General features: G+C 34.8%; 1 protein-coding gene across 1 annotated transcript in view; it reads right to left on the bottom strand.

The window, feature by feature from the left end:
* LOC120526394 (doublecortin domain-containing protein 1-like) overlaps window positions 1-18,345 on the bottom strand; it is a 532,299-nt gene that overhangs the window by 232,427 nt on the left and 281,527 nt on the right. The window contains exons 10-11 of the mRNA XM_039749547.1: window positions 8,856-8,957; window positions 7,123-7,289 (exon numbers count right to left, since the gene is read on the bottom strand). Coding sequence (XP_039605481.1) covers window positions 7,123-7,289; window positions 8,856-8,957 — 269 coding nt within the window. The remainder of the gene's footprint in view (window positions 1-7,122; window positions 7,290-8,855; window positions 8,958-18,345) is intronic.

Consider the following 18,345-nt stretch of genomic DNA (forward strand, 5'->3'; position numbering starts at 1 on the left):
ATTTTTTTAAAATAAGCTAAATTAAAAAAATAAAATGACATTGTTATTTCAAGTGTGCATAAATGTGTAGATTTATACTAATGAATGATTTGTTTTGAAAGTACTGCATCGAGATTTTTCTTTTGACAGCTTCCACTTATTGACCACTAAGGTTCATCAGGAATAAGTAAGCAGCCGGAGTGGAAAGCAGGACTTTATCCTACCCAAAGGCATTTTTCAGGGTCAAAAAAAGAACTGAGAAATTCAGATGATTTATTTTTTCAGTACAACTGAATATTTAATTAAATAGCAGATATGAGAACTGTTTATACAGCACGATTCAATACTGACACACAGGTATGTGATGTGAACTACTATCCATAATATTGCACTGCAGAGTAGCGTCTAGAGTGTAACTAATATTAACATTCACCCACACTCAGATTTTCATGGTGGACAATATTCTTGCTCAGACTTACATTAATCAATCAGTTTCTTCTCAGGCCTGTCAGTAAAGCTCAATCACTGTGCACTTTCAGATCACAGTCAGATCAACTCCATTTTTACTTGATTTTCTACACCTACAGTATAACTCTAATCTCTTTTTCACTCTTTTGTATTTACTGGACTAATCCCAAATATAAAGCATTGTCATATACTATTAATCCATGTCTACTTGTAAAGACTCTTAAGCTTTGACCTTTTTAATTTATTACATTTTAAATGATCTTAGACTGCTTTATTTTTGTATTTGTATAACGTTTACTGATGGCAAGCTCTGTCAGCATTACTCTATACAATAAATGTTATTTGACTGGTTGATTGCTTAATTACAACTGTTTTTGACCATTCATTAATCAATTAAAAAATGATTGTGATTCACAGACAAAAGCGATATATGGCAGATTAATGGCCACTTGATACATGCACTTCAGATAATGTAGAAAGAACAAGGAAGAAAAACAAAATGTTTCATGGAGCATCAAACTAGCAATAATGCCAGCCATTTGCAAACCTTATGAATTTGACAGAATAAGACAGTCAGTAAAGTTGACTTTGATAGAAGAATATTGACATGGTCTGTGGTGGGCTGGCGCCCTGCCCGGGGTTTGTTTCCTGCCTTGCGCCCTGCGTTGGCTGGGATTGTCTCCAGCAGACCCCCGTGACCCTGTAGTTAGGATATAGCGGGTTGGATAATGGATGGATGGATATTGACATGTTTTTTTATCATAACCATAATTTTAAACATGAGGACTTAGTAGTAATTAAATGAAAAGATGCAAGTAGGTAACAACAGAAGGTCAATGTCAACCTTTCCACAGTGATAAGGAGTGAAAAAACAAAACAAGTCGATTTCATTTTCAAAAACTATTTAAAATAAGAAGGTATTTTTGAGTCTCATATATCAGACTCTTTAGGGTAATTCTGGAGATAATTAAAAAGCAAAAACAATTTTCTCTGTTACATCTTACTTACATAAATCTCCAACTACATTTACCAGTTGCATTATACTGTGCCAATGATACTGGCACCCTGTCCATTGTTAGTTCTAGCCATGCAATCCAGTGTTGCCAGGATTGGTTCCATACAACCCTGAAATTAGACTAAGTGTTCATTAAATGGATGTACAAGTTGTATAGCCCCTGATTATAGTGTATAGTCATCTTGTACCGTCAATCCACACACGTGCTACTATTAGTTTATATTTATGTATGTATGTATTTTTTTCTGCATTAAATAGCTGTTAACTTTAGCCTATTATTTGAATTCTCCGCTAAAAGTGCGGGCGTGTTTTATTTTTGAGGGAACTGTATCAATTGATTAAATATTTGGGTCAAGAGTATAGAACATAAAGTTAGATTACAAGAAAGCTATTACCACGATCAAACTTGAATGAGAATCCAAAGGCAAGAAATTTGACCAAACACCAAATAATATGGACACAGTCAATCTTATGTAAAATCACTTGTGCAATTTATAAAAAAGTAAAAGTTATTCTCACATTAAGAAAAAGATAAGAAAGACACAACATATCAGCTGTGCAGCCTTTCTCAATGTGAGAATAATCTTTACTTATTTTGTGTTGCAAATACACAATACAATGCTTTAATAGCTCAATATAAAGTATATTTTGTACACTGTCATCACTCTTATACTTAAAAGGCTTTTGTTCTTCTTTCATTTAATATTGGCAATGAAATAGTGTGTTAGTTCCACATGTTTTACCAGTTTAAATATGGTTTGGCTAACCCTCAACCTTGTTAATCTAGCATATGCTAATTGATCAGTCGGGACAACATAGTTATGAATTACTGATACAATTATAAACGGCTATCTTTGAAATCTGTAAACTGTGCCAGACTGAACATTCAGCACGCAAAGTGTCTTTTTTTTTTGCTCAGTGCTGACCAACAGAAAGCGTTTTTGTTTTTTAACGGTGTTCTCTGTGTATTTGGGCTCCTACAGCATTCCTGTTTGCATCAAAATGTTGTCAGAGGACATATTTTCCTCCTCATTCTCACTCCCTTTGCCTATAAATAAATTTTACTGCAAGAATTGGCATTAGATTTACTAATTTTGTTTGCATGTGGTTGTTTTTCAGAAAACCAATTAATAAAATCTTGGGGTTTAAATAATAGCTAATAATTACCAGTATTTTACCTTTTTCAAGATTACATTATTTCTGTACTCCTGAGCCATAACATGTAGTATAAAATTCTGAATTTAATTTGATAGTAAGCTACCTTTTTAGAAGCTACAATAATTATGATAAAAATGTAACTTTGGTTTTCATAAGACACGATGGACTGTCAATGTTACATGTTATAAATTGTGCATATTCTTACTTGACATGGTAAGAACAGGTGATAACTGACATTTTATCAAGTTAATCGGGGTTATGGATAAAAGTTTATTATTAACTTTTAATAATAATTATTTCTGTAGTTATAGGGAGCAGAAAGAAGTTTCTCTATAAATATCCAAAAGTACCAAGAAGCTCTTTATTCATATAAAGTCCATCAGTGAAATGTGCCTCACATTAATTCAGGGCAATAGTTGATCCTTCTAAAAGCAGTGAAGCTGTAACATTGTCATTATATTGCATTTCTATTTAATCAATAATAAACTGAATATAAAAGAACTACCTTATTATATTAATGAGTTAAAGTTTTAGAATTTCATATACAGCATTTTGACATTATACATTTTATAATAATGATGTACTTTATTATATACTGTCAATTAATTACTATTTTACAGGTCAAAGGAAGCACATTTAATATTTCATTTTTATAATACCTTTCTTTTGCTTATTTGCCCACAAAGAACATGGATGAGTGGTTACTAGTCCAAAAATTCAGTTTATGCATGTTTCTACATTTAAATTACAGATAAGCATGCTCATTACCAAATGCAAATGTGCCTTTTAATCATTTTCATTATTCCCATAATAAATGATGCATTATTTAACCTGTACATCTTAGCTCACATGCAGTAAAATATAATTTTAAATTATGAGAACCTACTCTTCAGACTTGAGCAACTCTTTAAAGTCCCAAAGACATCAACACAATGAATAAAGTAAAGAACTTTCAGCTTAATACTAGAACACTTAAAATGAAGGTGGAAGTGCACTAATGGGCGGCACGGTGGCGCAGTAGGTAGCGTTGCCTGCCTCGCAGTTGGGAGACCTGAGTTCGCTTCCCGGATCCTCCCTGCGTGGAGTCTGCATGTTCTCTCCGTGTCTGCGTGGGTTTCCTCCGGGTGCTCCGATTTCCTCAGGTTTGGTGCATTGGCGATCCTAAATTGTTCCTAGTTTGTGCTTGGTGTGTGTGGGTGTGCCCTGCGGTGGGCTGGCGCCCAGCCTGGGGTTTGTTTCCTGCCTTGCGCCCTGTGTTGGCTGGTATTGGCTCCAGCAGACCCCCGTGACCCTGTAGTTAGGATATAGTGGGTTGGATAATGGATAGATGGATGAAGTACATTGACAAGAATAACTATGCAGATAACAAAAATTAGGAACAAAGCCAGCCATCAAGCTGATGAAGATAACAATTAGGAAGTGAATGTTTTGAAAGAAAATTGAAGTACAAATTACATTAAGATACAGTACACACTGCTATATGTTAAAAATAATGTATTACTGTATTTATTAAATATCATAAACATTCAAGCTATTATACATCTGCACATCAATGTATTTTTGACCCACTTGCAAGGATCTTAATCTCTTACAAGGGTCAACATAAAAATATGATGGCCCAGGAAGTGAATATCATTTGGCCAGAAGCAGTCAGAAGAGCAGGATGGCGGAACCAAGAGTGATTATTCCCAATGTTACTTGTGTCAACCTTTTGCCTTTACAATCATGGAAATTAAACTGGACATCTCAGCTGTAGCCCCAACATTTCTTGCATTTTAATTAGTTTATTTTATAGCGTTTAATGGGAAACTAGAGGCTAAAGCTGCAATATCCTAAATACATAAATGAATATATTATATAATATACAGTATGTACATAGAAAACACCAAGAATCCTCCAGGAAGACAAGGCACAGCTGACTATGTGAAATGCACAGGCAGAATGCTAAGATAGAAAAGGTACAGAAGGAGTGATAATGGACGGACATTTGCATTTAGAACTTATCAAGTACAGTGTATAAGGCAGCTCACCAAATAGACAGGGGTGGAAGGCACGTATCAGTTAGACTTTGCCTCATTGTGTTTATCTTGTTAACTATGTTATTCTTAGTTAATTAAAACAAATTTATTTTGTATAAAAATCTATTTGAATATATTGGTCACTTTGATGTTCATTCTAGATTCACGGATGGCTCAATTGCATTATAGGTGTTCTTATTAACACTGACGAAGGGACAATGCCATTAATAATGGGGGAGCTGATGCCCTAATATACCATTAGGAATTCATAAGATAATTACTCCTTGGGCACAAATATATGAAGAGAACAACTGACCAAAGTGCTAAGAAACTCAAGGCAGATTGGTAGCAGCATGGCGACCAATCATCTTATACATGGCTTCCTACAACCTGGCAAGTGGACAGATTACCAGGAGTTGGCCTGGCCCTTTAACAAGGAGTTGGGGAGCAGATTTGCAAGATCACCTGAATGCACTTAAATGGAGATGCACCAGGATGGCCACAGAAGTTCTCTGAGAATTTAATGTTTCTGGAAGCAGTTTCAGAGCAAAGTCCGGACTTCACTCCTAGCTGGAGCAACAAGACAGGACGAGCAAGACTGTAGTCAGAAGGACTGGGGTAAGCAAGGGCTTACCTGGAGAAGGTAAAAAACTTAAAACAAATTCTGCAAATGTAGGAATCCGTCAGAATAGCATATCGCGTGTAGTATTGAAAAACTGTCAAAAAATGGAAAGACACCATAGCAAAATTAAATTCACCTATCCATTGGTCCATTCTTAAACCTAATTAGTCCTCTTCAGGGTGTTAGGGACTGAAGCCTTTTAAGGGAAAACTTGGCACAAGATTGAGAACAACCATAGATGGAGGTATTGTTAATCAGTCCATTCAATATCATGTTTTCTCTAACTCTCTTTCCCCATTTCATTTTGCTACCTTTGTTACAAATCCAGTAAATAACAAGACAACTAATTTCAAGCTATCATCTTATATCTTTCAAACTCAAAACTAAACTAACTGTACATAATGTCAATCATTCTATTTTTTATTTATTTGCTTGTAATTGATAGGCACTTTTTTTGATTCATCATCTAAGCTGAAAAATTTGATGTGACATCACTGTTTGTCTTTAACGTATGATATATAGAAAATGACTGGAAATGACAAATGAAAGGCACTGCTTAAATCAATTACAGAAACATATGTTTAGGTTATGTGAGTTAGAAATCTAAGAGAGGGGCTGGAATAACTTGTGTTTGTAATGAAAACTTTTTACAGAGAGAATAAAAAACAGAATAAATGGTCACATGTCTTATTTACACCGTTTTGCCATTAACACATTGCTTGTACACATTTGATTGAAACAGTAGAATTTTTCTCATATATTTAAAATAAAAATGTATCTACTTACAGTGTAGAGGATCACACAAACTACATCATTATATAATGAATAAAATAAAACATTTTAACATGAAAAAATGAATGCAGTAAAATTTCATGGAGAGCAAGTGGGAAAAAAAAGTGTTTAATGTGGTGAGGACTGTGATTTTATGAATCACAACAAAAATAAGTTAGGAATGCTTTTAAAAAAGATAAATCAAGTATTGTAACACATTAAAAAATATCACAGTAATATACAGGACTGGATATTTCACATGCTCTGTAAATCAGCATATTTAATACAAACAAGTTATCTTTCTTTGACTTTCACAATACCAGTGCCCCCCAAATCTAAATCTAAATATCTGAATAGTTTCCAATCAGAAACTGATGTTGATTATGTGCTTTGTCAGCAGTTTAAGCACCATTTAACCACATTATACTTAAATAGAAAATGTTTAAAATTAATTTGTAAAGAAATCAATTTGTATGCCCTTATAAATCACAGATGATCAACAGCTACCAACAGAGAATATCGTAATGGCCTCCATTAATATCTATGGCATTAAATTAAATCAACTAGACCATAAAATTATGTATAGCTTCATATTCACTACCACTGGTTAAGGTGCTCTGTCTGACAAGAGCCATAAAAGTAGGGCCCTACAATATTTCTATGGATTTGACAATTTGCTGAAGATACTTTTCAATTACTGTTCACTTTGCTTTAAGTACAGAAAGAGGACAAAAATAAGAACCACAGTAGCAGGTCAGGGCGACCCACAACAATGACAGTGTGATGGGCTCCGACCCCCTGTGGTGATTCCATCTGCCATCATTAAGGTGACTATTCAGACATGAAAAAATCCTGCTTGCTGTGCTGACAGGCAGACATCAGGAACCATGACAAGACATTATAAGAGAAAGTTAGAGACAGAGATGTCATGTCCCTCCAACGATTCTGCCTCAAACAAGACCTCCTGAAAATTCCCAGGGAAGCAATAAAAACAGTTGCTGTGCCATGCTTGGGGCAATCAATGGATTACAGTGAAATCAGCATTAGCTTGTCAAATAAGCAACTGCCTCAATGTTAAATCAAGTGCTTACCGGTAGTCCTCTCCATATGCCACCCAAACCTCTTGGTCATTCTGAAGAGAAAGTGGGTTTTGTATTTTTTGCCCATGTTGGTCAAAAAGGCAAGTGGGAAAGAGATTAAGACCAGATGGACTATAATCCGTACAAAACTGAAGTCTTTGATGAATCATCTGAAGTAACTGCAAAGGAAATAGTAAATCATCAGTGCCGGCATTGAGTGTTTTTGGCTTTTTTTTTTTGATTTGAAAAACTGCATAATTGAATTTCAAATGTATGTTATGGTAATCTGAAATCACTTTATGGTTGCTTGACTTACAGAAGCAAAATGAGCATAAGCTTTTATCCAGCAGGGGGTGCAACAGGATTATTATTGGACTTTGACCTTACGTTCTGAACAAACTAATGCACTAGAAGATGGAATAGAAATTTTTTTTTTCTGTGTCTAACAGTTTTTTTTTTTTTTATTGCAGCATGGTGATTTATCTTGTTAAAAAAGAAAAAAAAAACTTGTTTTTCTTTCACCCTCATGTATTTTATATTCTTATGGGTTTTTATTTTTAAACATTGCAATTAAAATGATTGCAAAACAGTTTGAAATAATCTGTATGATATATAAAAAGTTGTAAGAATGTCCATGCAATTATTTTAATTTTTATATTGTCTATAAGAAACATTATTCTATCCAACACTAAAAAACCTGAAAACAACAAAAACAAACAACAAAAAAACAAACAAAATATTAAAATTAATCCAATCACATACATTGAAAAACTTTGAAACAAAATGACAGTGATATGTCAGATTCAGGCTTAACATTACAATGCACGTTTTGAAACAGGGCTGCTCTAATTTTTCTATGTTTTAAACAAACTTTAAAAATGAGAAAATTACAGTCATTTATATTTGTAATCATAAAACCTAATTTTAAATGGAAATGGTGAATGAAAACCTTTTTGATTTGGTAGTTAATCTTAGGAGATTTAAAAAGTGTATTGATGTAGTACATAATAAAAATAGCACTTTTTAAAAATTATTTTTATTAAAATGATGCCTCTGTCCTTTGTACAGAACTATCATTATATGTACAATGCATATGAGTCAATATAAATGTAATAACTAAACCAATATATAACTAAAAGAAATAATTTGGCAGTGTTGTCTATAAATAAACAGACTTTGGCATTTTTTGTTGATGAAATATTTTCATTTCATTTGAAAGCCTGTTGCAGAACTTACTTTACAGAATTGATAAAGATGGTTTAGTCATAAATGTGCTTTGATGTATATTGATGTAGTCTGCTACACATGCAGACATTAATTGATTCAGGGAAACTAAAGATTTACAAAAGTAGGTTGCCAACAGAAAGATACACATACACAGTATACATGTGGATAAAGCCGCAGAACTACTCAAGTATTACAGCGGTATGCAAGTCAGAAAAAAGGTTAATGTTTGGAATAAGTGGCTAATATGCACTTATTTTATGCACTGATTCTGCAAAGGAACTAATAATTATAAATGTTTTGAAAGTGATGGAATTTCCAAGTTAAAATATCCAACAAAAATGTATGCAGTATGAACACAGTATTTGAAAAAAGACCATGCATTTGCACTGCTAAAGATTATACCATAAAATGTGTTTTAGAACTTCTAAGTAGCATATGAAAAACAATAAATCATCCTTTGTACAGCATATTTCCACAAGCTTATAATAGATGATAAAATTCTGAAAGTTTAAACATACCCTATCCATCATAGTTTTAATGTTATTTTCACAGCCTCTTTCGACTTCTTTTCTATTAAGGTATACAGTAATTCCTCCAGTGCTTTGGCCATTTTCATAAACCTGTTAAAACAAAACATTCTTATAAAAAAATGAAAACAACAAATCTTCGGAATCGTCCCAATATCAGAGTAAAGGTATTAACTTACAGCATGTGGATTACCATGTGGATAAATAATTATTGGTAGCTCCACAACATGTTTAAATGTTTAAAGTTATAATATAAAATCAACTAAACAAATTGAAAAAGTAATTATGAATTATAAAACTTCACATGTTCCCAAAGGATTTAAATGTTGCTATTTCTTAAAAGTCTGTCCCAGTCCTTTATGTATGCTTTCTGTGGATAGATAGATAGATAGATAGATAGATAGATAGATAGATAGATAGATAGATAGATAGATAGATAGATAGATAGATAGATAGATAGATAGATAGATAGATAGATAGATAGATAGATAGATTATTGCAAGTTCTCGTATGCTGGGTAACCAAAAGAATAAAATGAATGGCAGCTGTAAAAATAAAATGTACATTCTTTTGTTATAATATGTTACAGCATAACATTCTCAAATCTGCTTAATCAATCAGGGTCACAGAGCACCATAGCCTTTCAGACATAAGGTGGAATGGATTGACACTCCATTACATGGATACCCACAAACATTTTGGGATGTGGAAAGATAGCCCACAGAGAAATCCCATGCAAACATAGAAAGAAAGTGCAAACTTTAAATGGACTGCAACCAAGATTGTCATTTGATCCCAGGAAATTTGAGCTGTAATACAGCAGAAGTAACCACTGTGTTGCTGTGCTACCTTTTAGTCACAAAAATAAAAATATTAGCTGGAAACATAGTTGTAAAAACAAACTAATGTCAGTGCACAGGGGGTATGGTAGCAAGTGGCTTACAAGACTCTTGGGTAACTGCAGAATGAATTAACACCACACCAGAGAGTCCTAACTAACAAAGTCAGGGGCAGAAGCAGTGATATACTAACCATATCACAAGACAACGAGAATAAAATGTAGACAAACCCAAAGCAAGAGTGTGGAAAAAATTACATGTTATAAAAGACAAAGATATAAGCTGAAGTCCTAACAAGATGAAGAGAGAAATTTTATAAACATATTTTCTGCAGCTCTTCCCTGCATTATTTCATACACTCTATGCATTTATTTAGGGGTTAAGGGACCCAAGGACTATGAATATAATGCTATTATTTGCATATAAAATAAATTGGCAAAATATTTTTTGCAGCTTTTTGTGATGCCATTTTTTTCTTCTGTGAGTACTGCCACTTAGTGATCCCATTGTCATGGGCATGGCCAGAAGGTTCGCGACATTGGGCATCAATTACGTGAAGGAGTTAAATGGTCACCTTCGGTGGATATTTACTATCCAACTTTGCACAGAAAAACTTTCCTTTGCAATAAAAGCTTTTTATATTGACTTCACAGTAATGAATTTATTGCTTTGGTTCCTGACTCCTGAATGTTGATTTCCTTTTGGTTTCAATGAAAGACTGATTTGACTCATGGTTTTGTCCTTTCTTTGTTTTGTTTTTGCTTTTTTTGACATATATCTCCCAGTTTTTATTATTTTCCTTACTGTCTTTTGTGACTCAGTATAGGAAATCCATGTGAGTAACTCGTAGGTATTTTAGGCAGGATGTTGCAGACTGTTGCCACATATCTCAAATGTTGAATGTTCATATACAGAGAAGCAGCACATAATCTCAGAGAAGCACACTTTACCTAGCAGTATAGTTTAAAAACATACTGTCTTGAAAGCTACACTGTACAAAACACTGTTTAGATTATATATTTTTCCTCAACTTATAACATGTAAGTCACCTTATAAATGAAAAAGAACTCAAAGATGTTATTCACATTGCTATGAGTCTTAGCAAATACGCTACTAAGTTTCAATGACTTGTGGCTCATATATTGTGCACCAGAAGTGTGTATCTTGATCTGAGTCCTTACAGGTCAATACACAGAGACGCAGCCATAATAACATGTCATGTAAACATAATACAACAGAAACAACAATTCTGAATGTCTATGACCTTTATGACTTAAACAGTCATATGAATTTTCATCATTTACCTTCATAACCTACTAAAAACTCCATTTCAATAAATTCTAAATTAAGCACATTTACAATTGCTTTCTCTGGTTTGTCATTTCTTGTTACTATTTAAAGATCTCTGAAAATGCAATTTCAAGTATAGAAACTAAGAAACATATCTAAAAGTTATTTTGGTCTTTTCCAAGATAACTAAAATGACTTACAGCATTTTTAAAACACGTTTCATTACTACAAATCTCAGCCTAGCTTTCTGTCACTTTTGAAAATGAACTACAATGGCAAGTGAATGTGTATGTGGGAGATCTTTATTTTTTTGATCATTCAGGACGTTTTGATGCAGAATGCAGGAAATATGTAGAATATGAACTAAAATAAGGAAACATTTGTTTAGAATTAACTGTACGGTTTCACTTTTATAGAATAAAGGAGCTGTACACAGGGATGGAAACTGAAACTGGAAGACATGTTACCATTATCAAGTGACTGTATTCTGTCTTTTCACAAAAATTTGTTTAGGGAATTTTATGTGACAGATCAATGCATGAATCTTTAACAAACTGAAGATTCTATAAAAGTGCAATTATCTGATATATTGCTTTTTTCATATATTCAATGAATTTGTATTCATAGAAGAAGTGAAGTGTGGCGCAGTGTTGGCGCTGCTGCCTCGCAGTTAGGAGACCTGGGTTCGCTTCCTGGGTCCTCCCTACATGGAGTTTGCATGTTCTCCTTCTGTCTGCATGGGTTTCCTCTGGGTGCTCCAGTTTCCTCCCACAGTCCAAAGACATGCAGGTTAGGTGGAATGGCGATTCTAAATTGTCCCTAGTGTGTGCTTGATGTGTGGGTGTCCTGCGGTGGGCTGGCGCCCTGCCCGGGATTTGTTCCTGCCTTTCACCCTATGTTGGCTGGGATTGGCTCCAGCAGACCCCTGTGTTAGGATATAGCAGGTTGGATAATGACTGACTGACTGAGGATAGGTGAACTACAATTTATAATTATACTAGCAGACCTGGCGTGCTCCGCTGCATGTTTAACCAGCTAGTTTCGGCACCGGATCATGATTTTTCCAATCTAGACGTCCTGTCTTTTTCAAATTCTTTTAACCGCCTGATTTTGGCAGCGAATCGTTTTTTTTTCTAACGTAGAAGTCGTTTCTTGTTGAGATTCGTTTAATCACCTGGTTTTGGCAGCCAAGCGTTTTTTTTCCAACCTAAAAGACCTCTCTTGAGATCCGTGTAATGGCCTTGTTGATTGCATGTCTTCCAAGGTAGTTTCAACACCCATTTCTTGCACGGAGTCTTCTCCCCTTTTATGAGTGAGTGTGTAAGTACCGCGTGTACTAAACAGTAAATTACTAAAGGAGAAAGGACTAAACACTAAGGAAAAAGAACGCATGACCGCGTCAGCTGGGGAGCTTAGCTCGGAGCGAAATTAAGTGAATGGGAGGGGAGATGATCACGTGACTCCCCCACCCGCCTTAACTCTCAATCCCTCCACAAACACAGTCTCTCGGATCCCAACTCTCCTTTATATATATAGATGACAACTGTGGACCACAATTAACTTAATTCCTTTCTGTCTACAATACAAGCTTTATATTGTAAAAAACTGTGGACAAATTAAACAGGTTGGAGAAAGCAATTCAACATATATTACTACATTAAATACTGTGTCTGTAACTATTATGCAATAAATGATTGTTACTGTTGTCTTTATGTTGTATGATTGTATTGATGTTTATTTATTATGCTTCACCTTACCTAATTGCACAATGCATATGCTATGGCAATACAATTTAAAGTATTGTTAATAATAAACTTAATGCAATATTATCTTAAGTAAAAGAAAACTGGCATGCTCATTTGACACTGAAAAAAATTTAGTGATGGAATTATTTTCCTAATGCACACATGACACTCCACTTAATATGATGACAAAGTGATTTTAAAAACTGGTAAAGATATCAGCTTGGAGGTTAATTTTGGTTGACCATGTATTGCATATTAGAAACTGCTTAAAAGAGATGGTGCAGGACATTAGTTCATATAAATTTGAAGAAATATATAATAACTATATCTGTGCTCCTATTGTCTACTATAATGTAAATAACAGATTTTTCTAAGCTCATGCAACTGGTCCAGAGGCATTCATATTCACTTTTAATATTTTAAAGCTAAGAATATAAGCAGATCATAGAACTGAAGGGCAGTTGACGTCCTTGATTGTATGTTGATTTATTAGGGATTTGGTTTGACTTGCAGCATGAAAACTGAGCATTGTCATCAACAAAACCAGAAATACTTGCAAGACTTTACCTAAAAGAAAATCCAAGTGTCACAGCAGGTTTGGATTTTTTTGTCATTTTTCTTAAGATATGTTTCTTTCTATTATTCTCTGGGTCCTTTGGCAGCAATTTTGCTTTTATTTTTATTTTACCACATTATTTTCTAGGGCATTAGTTTTATTCTGATAATTTTTTAAAATATGCTATGAGATGTGTATTTTTTAGACAATGTACACATTTTATACTGAAGGACAAAGAAACAAGTCACAACTAAATTGTACGAATTTCAAATGTAAACTCTAAACCTAGGACTTTTTGTTAACCATCTGAAGAAGAAAGCCTGTTGATTATGCTGCTGCGTAAGGAATGGCTTCCCTGAGTACAAGTAAAGTTTTAGGATATACTGTGTTCAAATTGTGTTCTAAGAGAACAAGAACAAGTGAAGGTTAATTAAAGACCATGTTACTTACTGCCTGAGTAGCCTCCATAGTGGCAGGCACAGAAAGCACAGAGCTGTATTCCTCACTTTAACAGCAGAGTGGAACGCATTTGTGGTGGACGTCTGAAGTAACATTTGAATAACTTAAATGAATATAAGACGTAACCAACATCTCGTAAAACTTGAGATTTTCAATACATGTAAAAATGGCCATGCAAAGAAATGCTCACTCTGATGACACAAGAAGTTTTATTTTTGTAAGTCTGTAATAATTGTTCTAACAATTTTGATTTAAAAAATATTTATGTATTTTTGTCTCTTAATTTATTACAGTCCTTCCTTTTTTTTTACAGTCTGTCCTTTTTGAAGCGCTACCACTCTTTTCTTTATTTTCTACAGTTAGTGTAACCCTGTCTTATTACTATTATCCTAAAGTATGGAGAATCAAATGGAGGTCTGCTGAGTTGAACAATGAAAGAATCTTTTTGTGTTGAGTTTATAAATTAAATATTTGACTTGTGAAATTATGCACTTGCCAGACACCTGAAGGCAGTTTGCCCAGATGTGTTTAGTGCATTTGTTCTCAAGAGCAAATTGCATTTTTGACTGAACACATGTAAACAAAACACAGAATCTGCCTGTGTTTAAAACTAGTATTAAATTAGTATTAGCATTATCACACAATAAGTATTCAAGCACTATAGTTTTAAAATAAACATAATGCTTAATATATTTATTATATACATATATGATACATGTATAACTATTAACAAATGTATTATAATAGCAGATCTTACTACTCAAATACAGCTCTCATTTCTGCTTTGGACTTATTGGTGTGTGATGTCAGGGTTCAAAGTCACAATTGCTGATATGTAACTATTAAGGGCAAGGTGATGTTTCCATCTTGCTACATGTAACAGAGAAAATCTGTCCTACTAATCCCATTTAAAGGCCTGATTTTGTTGAAATGTCGGCTCTCCTATAGTGCCTGTTGTAATGAGGCTTTCATTTTTTTTTGTTGCTAACATCCTTGAAGGTGCCCTGGGAATTGCCAGCTGGGCAGTCAGCAGGGAAAGTGAGGCCTTTCTAAAACTAACGCATTATCCCAGTGGACACATGGTTTAAATGTAACCAGTGAACCTTACTGCCACAGACATTCATTCACCCAGGGAGTTTGTCCTCTCACATAACACATAATTTGTTACTTATTTCTCAATTAGTGTTCCTTCATAGGGCATTTGCTTTGCTTATGTTACAGAGTTATCACTGTCATGTCTGTGTTTTCTTATAATGCATACGTTACATCGAGTCAATGAGGGCACTGGATGACAAACACTGTATTAAGATTCATAAATATATAGCTGAGTGACATTGAAGATGGCATTGGTGGGTGGTGGGGGATTGGACCAAATTAGAAAGTGCTTTACAAAGTATACCTTATTAATTATTAGTGGCATACCAAAAGTAAAGCTAGCATCAGTTTGATTTGAAAAAAAAAAACAAATATATAAAATTATTTTAAAATTAGTTTTATCCCTCTTTATTTCCCTACAAGCCTTTTCATTGACTAACATGGTGGTCATTAGTACAGACACAAAGAGAATAAGGCTCTCTAGCAGACAAAATTACAGCATGGACATCCAAATTAATGGGTGACAATAATAACAATAATAATAGTATTTATGTAAATAGCTATTTGAAGCTATTCTTGTTTCACTAAACCTGTTTTTTACATCATCGTGTCTAAATCAGCTGGTTGATCTAAACTGTTTTCTTTCCATCTTTTCTTGTAGAATAACATCTCTAACATTTATTTCTTGATTCTTTAGTTATTTAAGAACTATTCAGAACACTTTCTTATTAGATTTAAATGGAATTATGTGATACCCAATCATTACCAAAATGAAATGGTGAGTTTTTTATTTTTTCGTTCTCATCAAAACTTGCAAGGTCTAAGCCTGCTCGACTAGACCCTGTAATAAGACTCAAGTAAAGGAGATTAACACATTCTTAAACACACGGGTCAGAAGGGGGGTGAAGTCACAGACAGCATTGGGAACAAGGCAGGAATCAGCCCAGGCTGGGTGCTGTTCCATTACACGGCTCATTCATGCATCTCACACAAAGCCGACTTACAATCGCCAACAAACCTATCACGCACATCTTTGGTACTGGAGTCCCTGCAGAAGAACCCAGTAGATATCTGAGGAACACAGGATAGAGAATCTAATTTATGTAATCAAATTGAGAATTTGTTTTATTTAATCTAATTACATATTAATATAAATAGATATTCAGATCTTTCAAAATAAGCAAATGTGTTGAAGAATGCACTTAGGTTTTAAATATACAACTGAGAAATATAATTATCCTATTACGAGGGTACAGTTTCTATCACATCATGGATGAGTGCTTTTCTTAGATCTTTGAAATTTCTACTAGAAGCTATTAAGCGTAGGACAGTTTACAAAATAACAGTGATGTCGTGACAATATGGAAATAGGTGACAATATTCTGAAGCTTAAGTAGCTGAAGACAATGAGAAAGACAATTTATCATGCTAAATATCCTTTATTTTATAAACGATGTAAAAGTGGCAGTATGCTGTTAATGTCATAAGCCCATTTAATGTCTAATGGAGAAAAAAGATGAGGATGAACCACTTGAATCAACATAGCATTTCAATTGTTACTAATATGATGTGTCCAGAATACAATCAAGCTAAGATTGAGATTTAAAAGTCACAGTCTTTTTTTTATATCTTTTATATATTTATATATATATATATATATATATATATATTGTAAAAGACAGCCTGGCCACAAACAGACACAACACCACAATGTCCAAAACATACACACATTTATTTCACACTATTTACAAACTGTTTACAGGTTTTGCTCAGTCCTTGGTCCTTCAGCTGCCTCCACTCTTCTCTCTCAAGCTCCGTCCTCTTCCACCCGACCCCGGCTCACCGATTGGAGTGAGGCGGCCCCTTTTATCTTGCTCCAGCTACATCATGACGACCTTCCAGGAGCACTACCCAGTGTGGCGGAAGTGCTGCCCTTGCACACGGAAGCACTCCGGGAATACACCATCCCTAGTCCGTCAGCACTTCCTGGTGTACCAGAAGCACTGTCCTCCAGGGTTCAAGGATCGTCCAGGTGCCTAGGGAAGAATAGTGCCGCTCTCCCAGTCCGTCCTTCCTCCAGGCGTCCCGGCGGGGGAGCTTTCCTGGCCATCCATCACACTATATATATATATATATATATATATATATATATATATATATATTGTGATATTTGGCGGCTTATCATTCCGCCAATACCCCAGGCGCCAGATGGAGCCCTCCCTGCAGTATGGAGGTGCCCCGAAGACCAGCAGGGAATCATGGACGATGTAGTTTTTATTCTCAGCCCTGCTGGATACCTCAGGGGCCGCAAGAGGGTGCTGCAGGGAGGACCGAAGACTCATTTGTGCCCTATGACCTGGAAGCTCGTCATAGGAAGAGCGACGGGCTTCCGGTGTGAAGAAAAGAACTTTTACCTGACCCGGAAGAGATTGAGGATCACATGGACTGGGGATTGAGAACACTTCCGGGTCAGGGATTATAAAAGGACTGTGGGAGCTCCCAGACGGAGAGCTGAGCTGGGTGGAAGGGTGGCAAGAGTGGGAACTGGAGAATTGATTTATTGTAGTATTTGTGTGAATTTATGAGTATAGTGGTGGAGAGTGTGCTTTGTGCACTGTGGCAACAAAATAAAGTCGACTGTTGGACTTTTACCTGGTGTCTGGAGTCATGGACAGGGGTTCAAGGGAGTAAGAGCGCCCCCTATCTACCACTATATATATATATATATATATATAATACACTCCTAAATGTGCTTATTATGGGCCAACTTAGTCTTTTTTTAGTTCAAAAAGATTAAACTCTTTCAGTCTGTCCTAACAGTTAATGTAGTTCATGTAGCCTGCACACTGCAAAAACTTGTACAGCACTGGCTTTTTGAGCTGTTATATTTTATACACCCTATTAACTTGTTTAAATAGATCCTAGCCTGTCGACAGTTAAGAATCTTACTTGGACTCCGGAGTTTTATCATTAATTATATTCTCTACCATTGACTTCCCCCACAGTCAAAAGTGTGTTATACTTGAATATTTTTTCATGTATTAAACCCTTATATTTGTTAATATTTTATTATACATATTTACATTTTCTTTAAAATATATATGCAAAATATCAACACAAATGAGATTTTTTCAGAATCTAGATCTTTAGTGCCTACTTGCAAATTGAATGTACTTGTTATCTAAATCATTTGGATTAATTCAGAACAGTGGTCCTATTCCATATATTGAAGTTACTGCAAATTTGATTTCATGTACAGTATTTCAAAGAAAGATCATAATACCAAAATCCATCTAAGCTGAAGCTAATGCTACACCCAACTCTGTGCTGTCCACTCAGAATTCCCGCAGGTTGTCGTCTTATGTGGCACCGTATCAAAAGGACAAGATGCGTAATATCATATACTCTGGTATTATGGGCTATGTCTGTTACCTCTACATACATTTTCAGAATATTGGTAAACCAAGATGACTCTTTTCTAAATATTTAATAGCTAT

The sequence above is a fragment of the Polypterus senegalus genome, chromosome 1 (genome assembly GCF_016835505.1).
Source record: "Polypterus senegalus isolate Bchr_013 chromosome 1, ASM1683550v1, whole genome shotgun sequence".
Lineage (NCBI taxonomy): Eukaryota > Metazoa > Chordata > Cladistia > Polypteriformes > Polypteridae > Polypterus > Polypterus senegalus.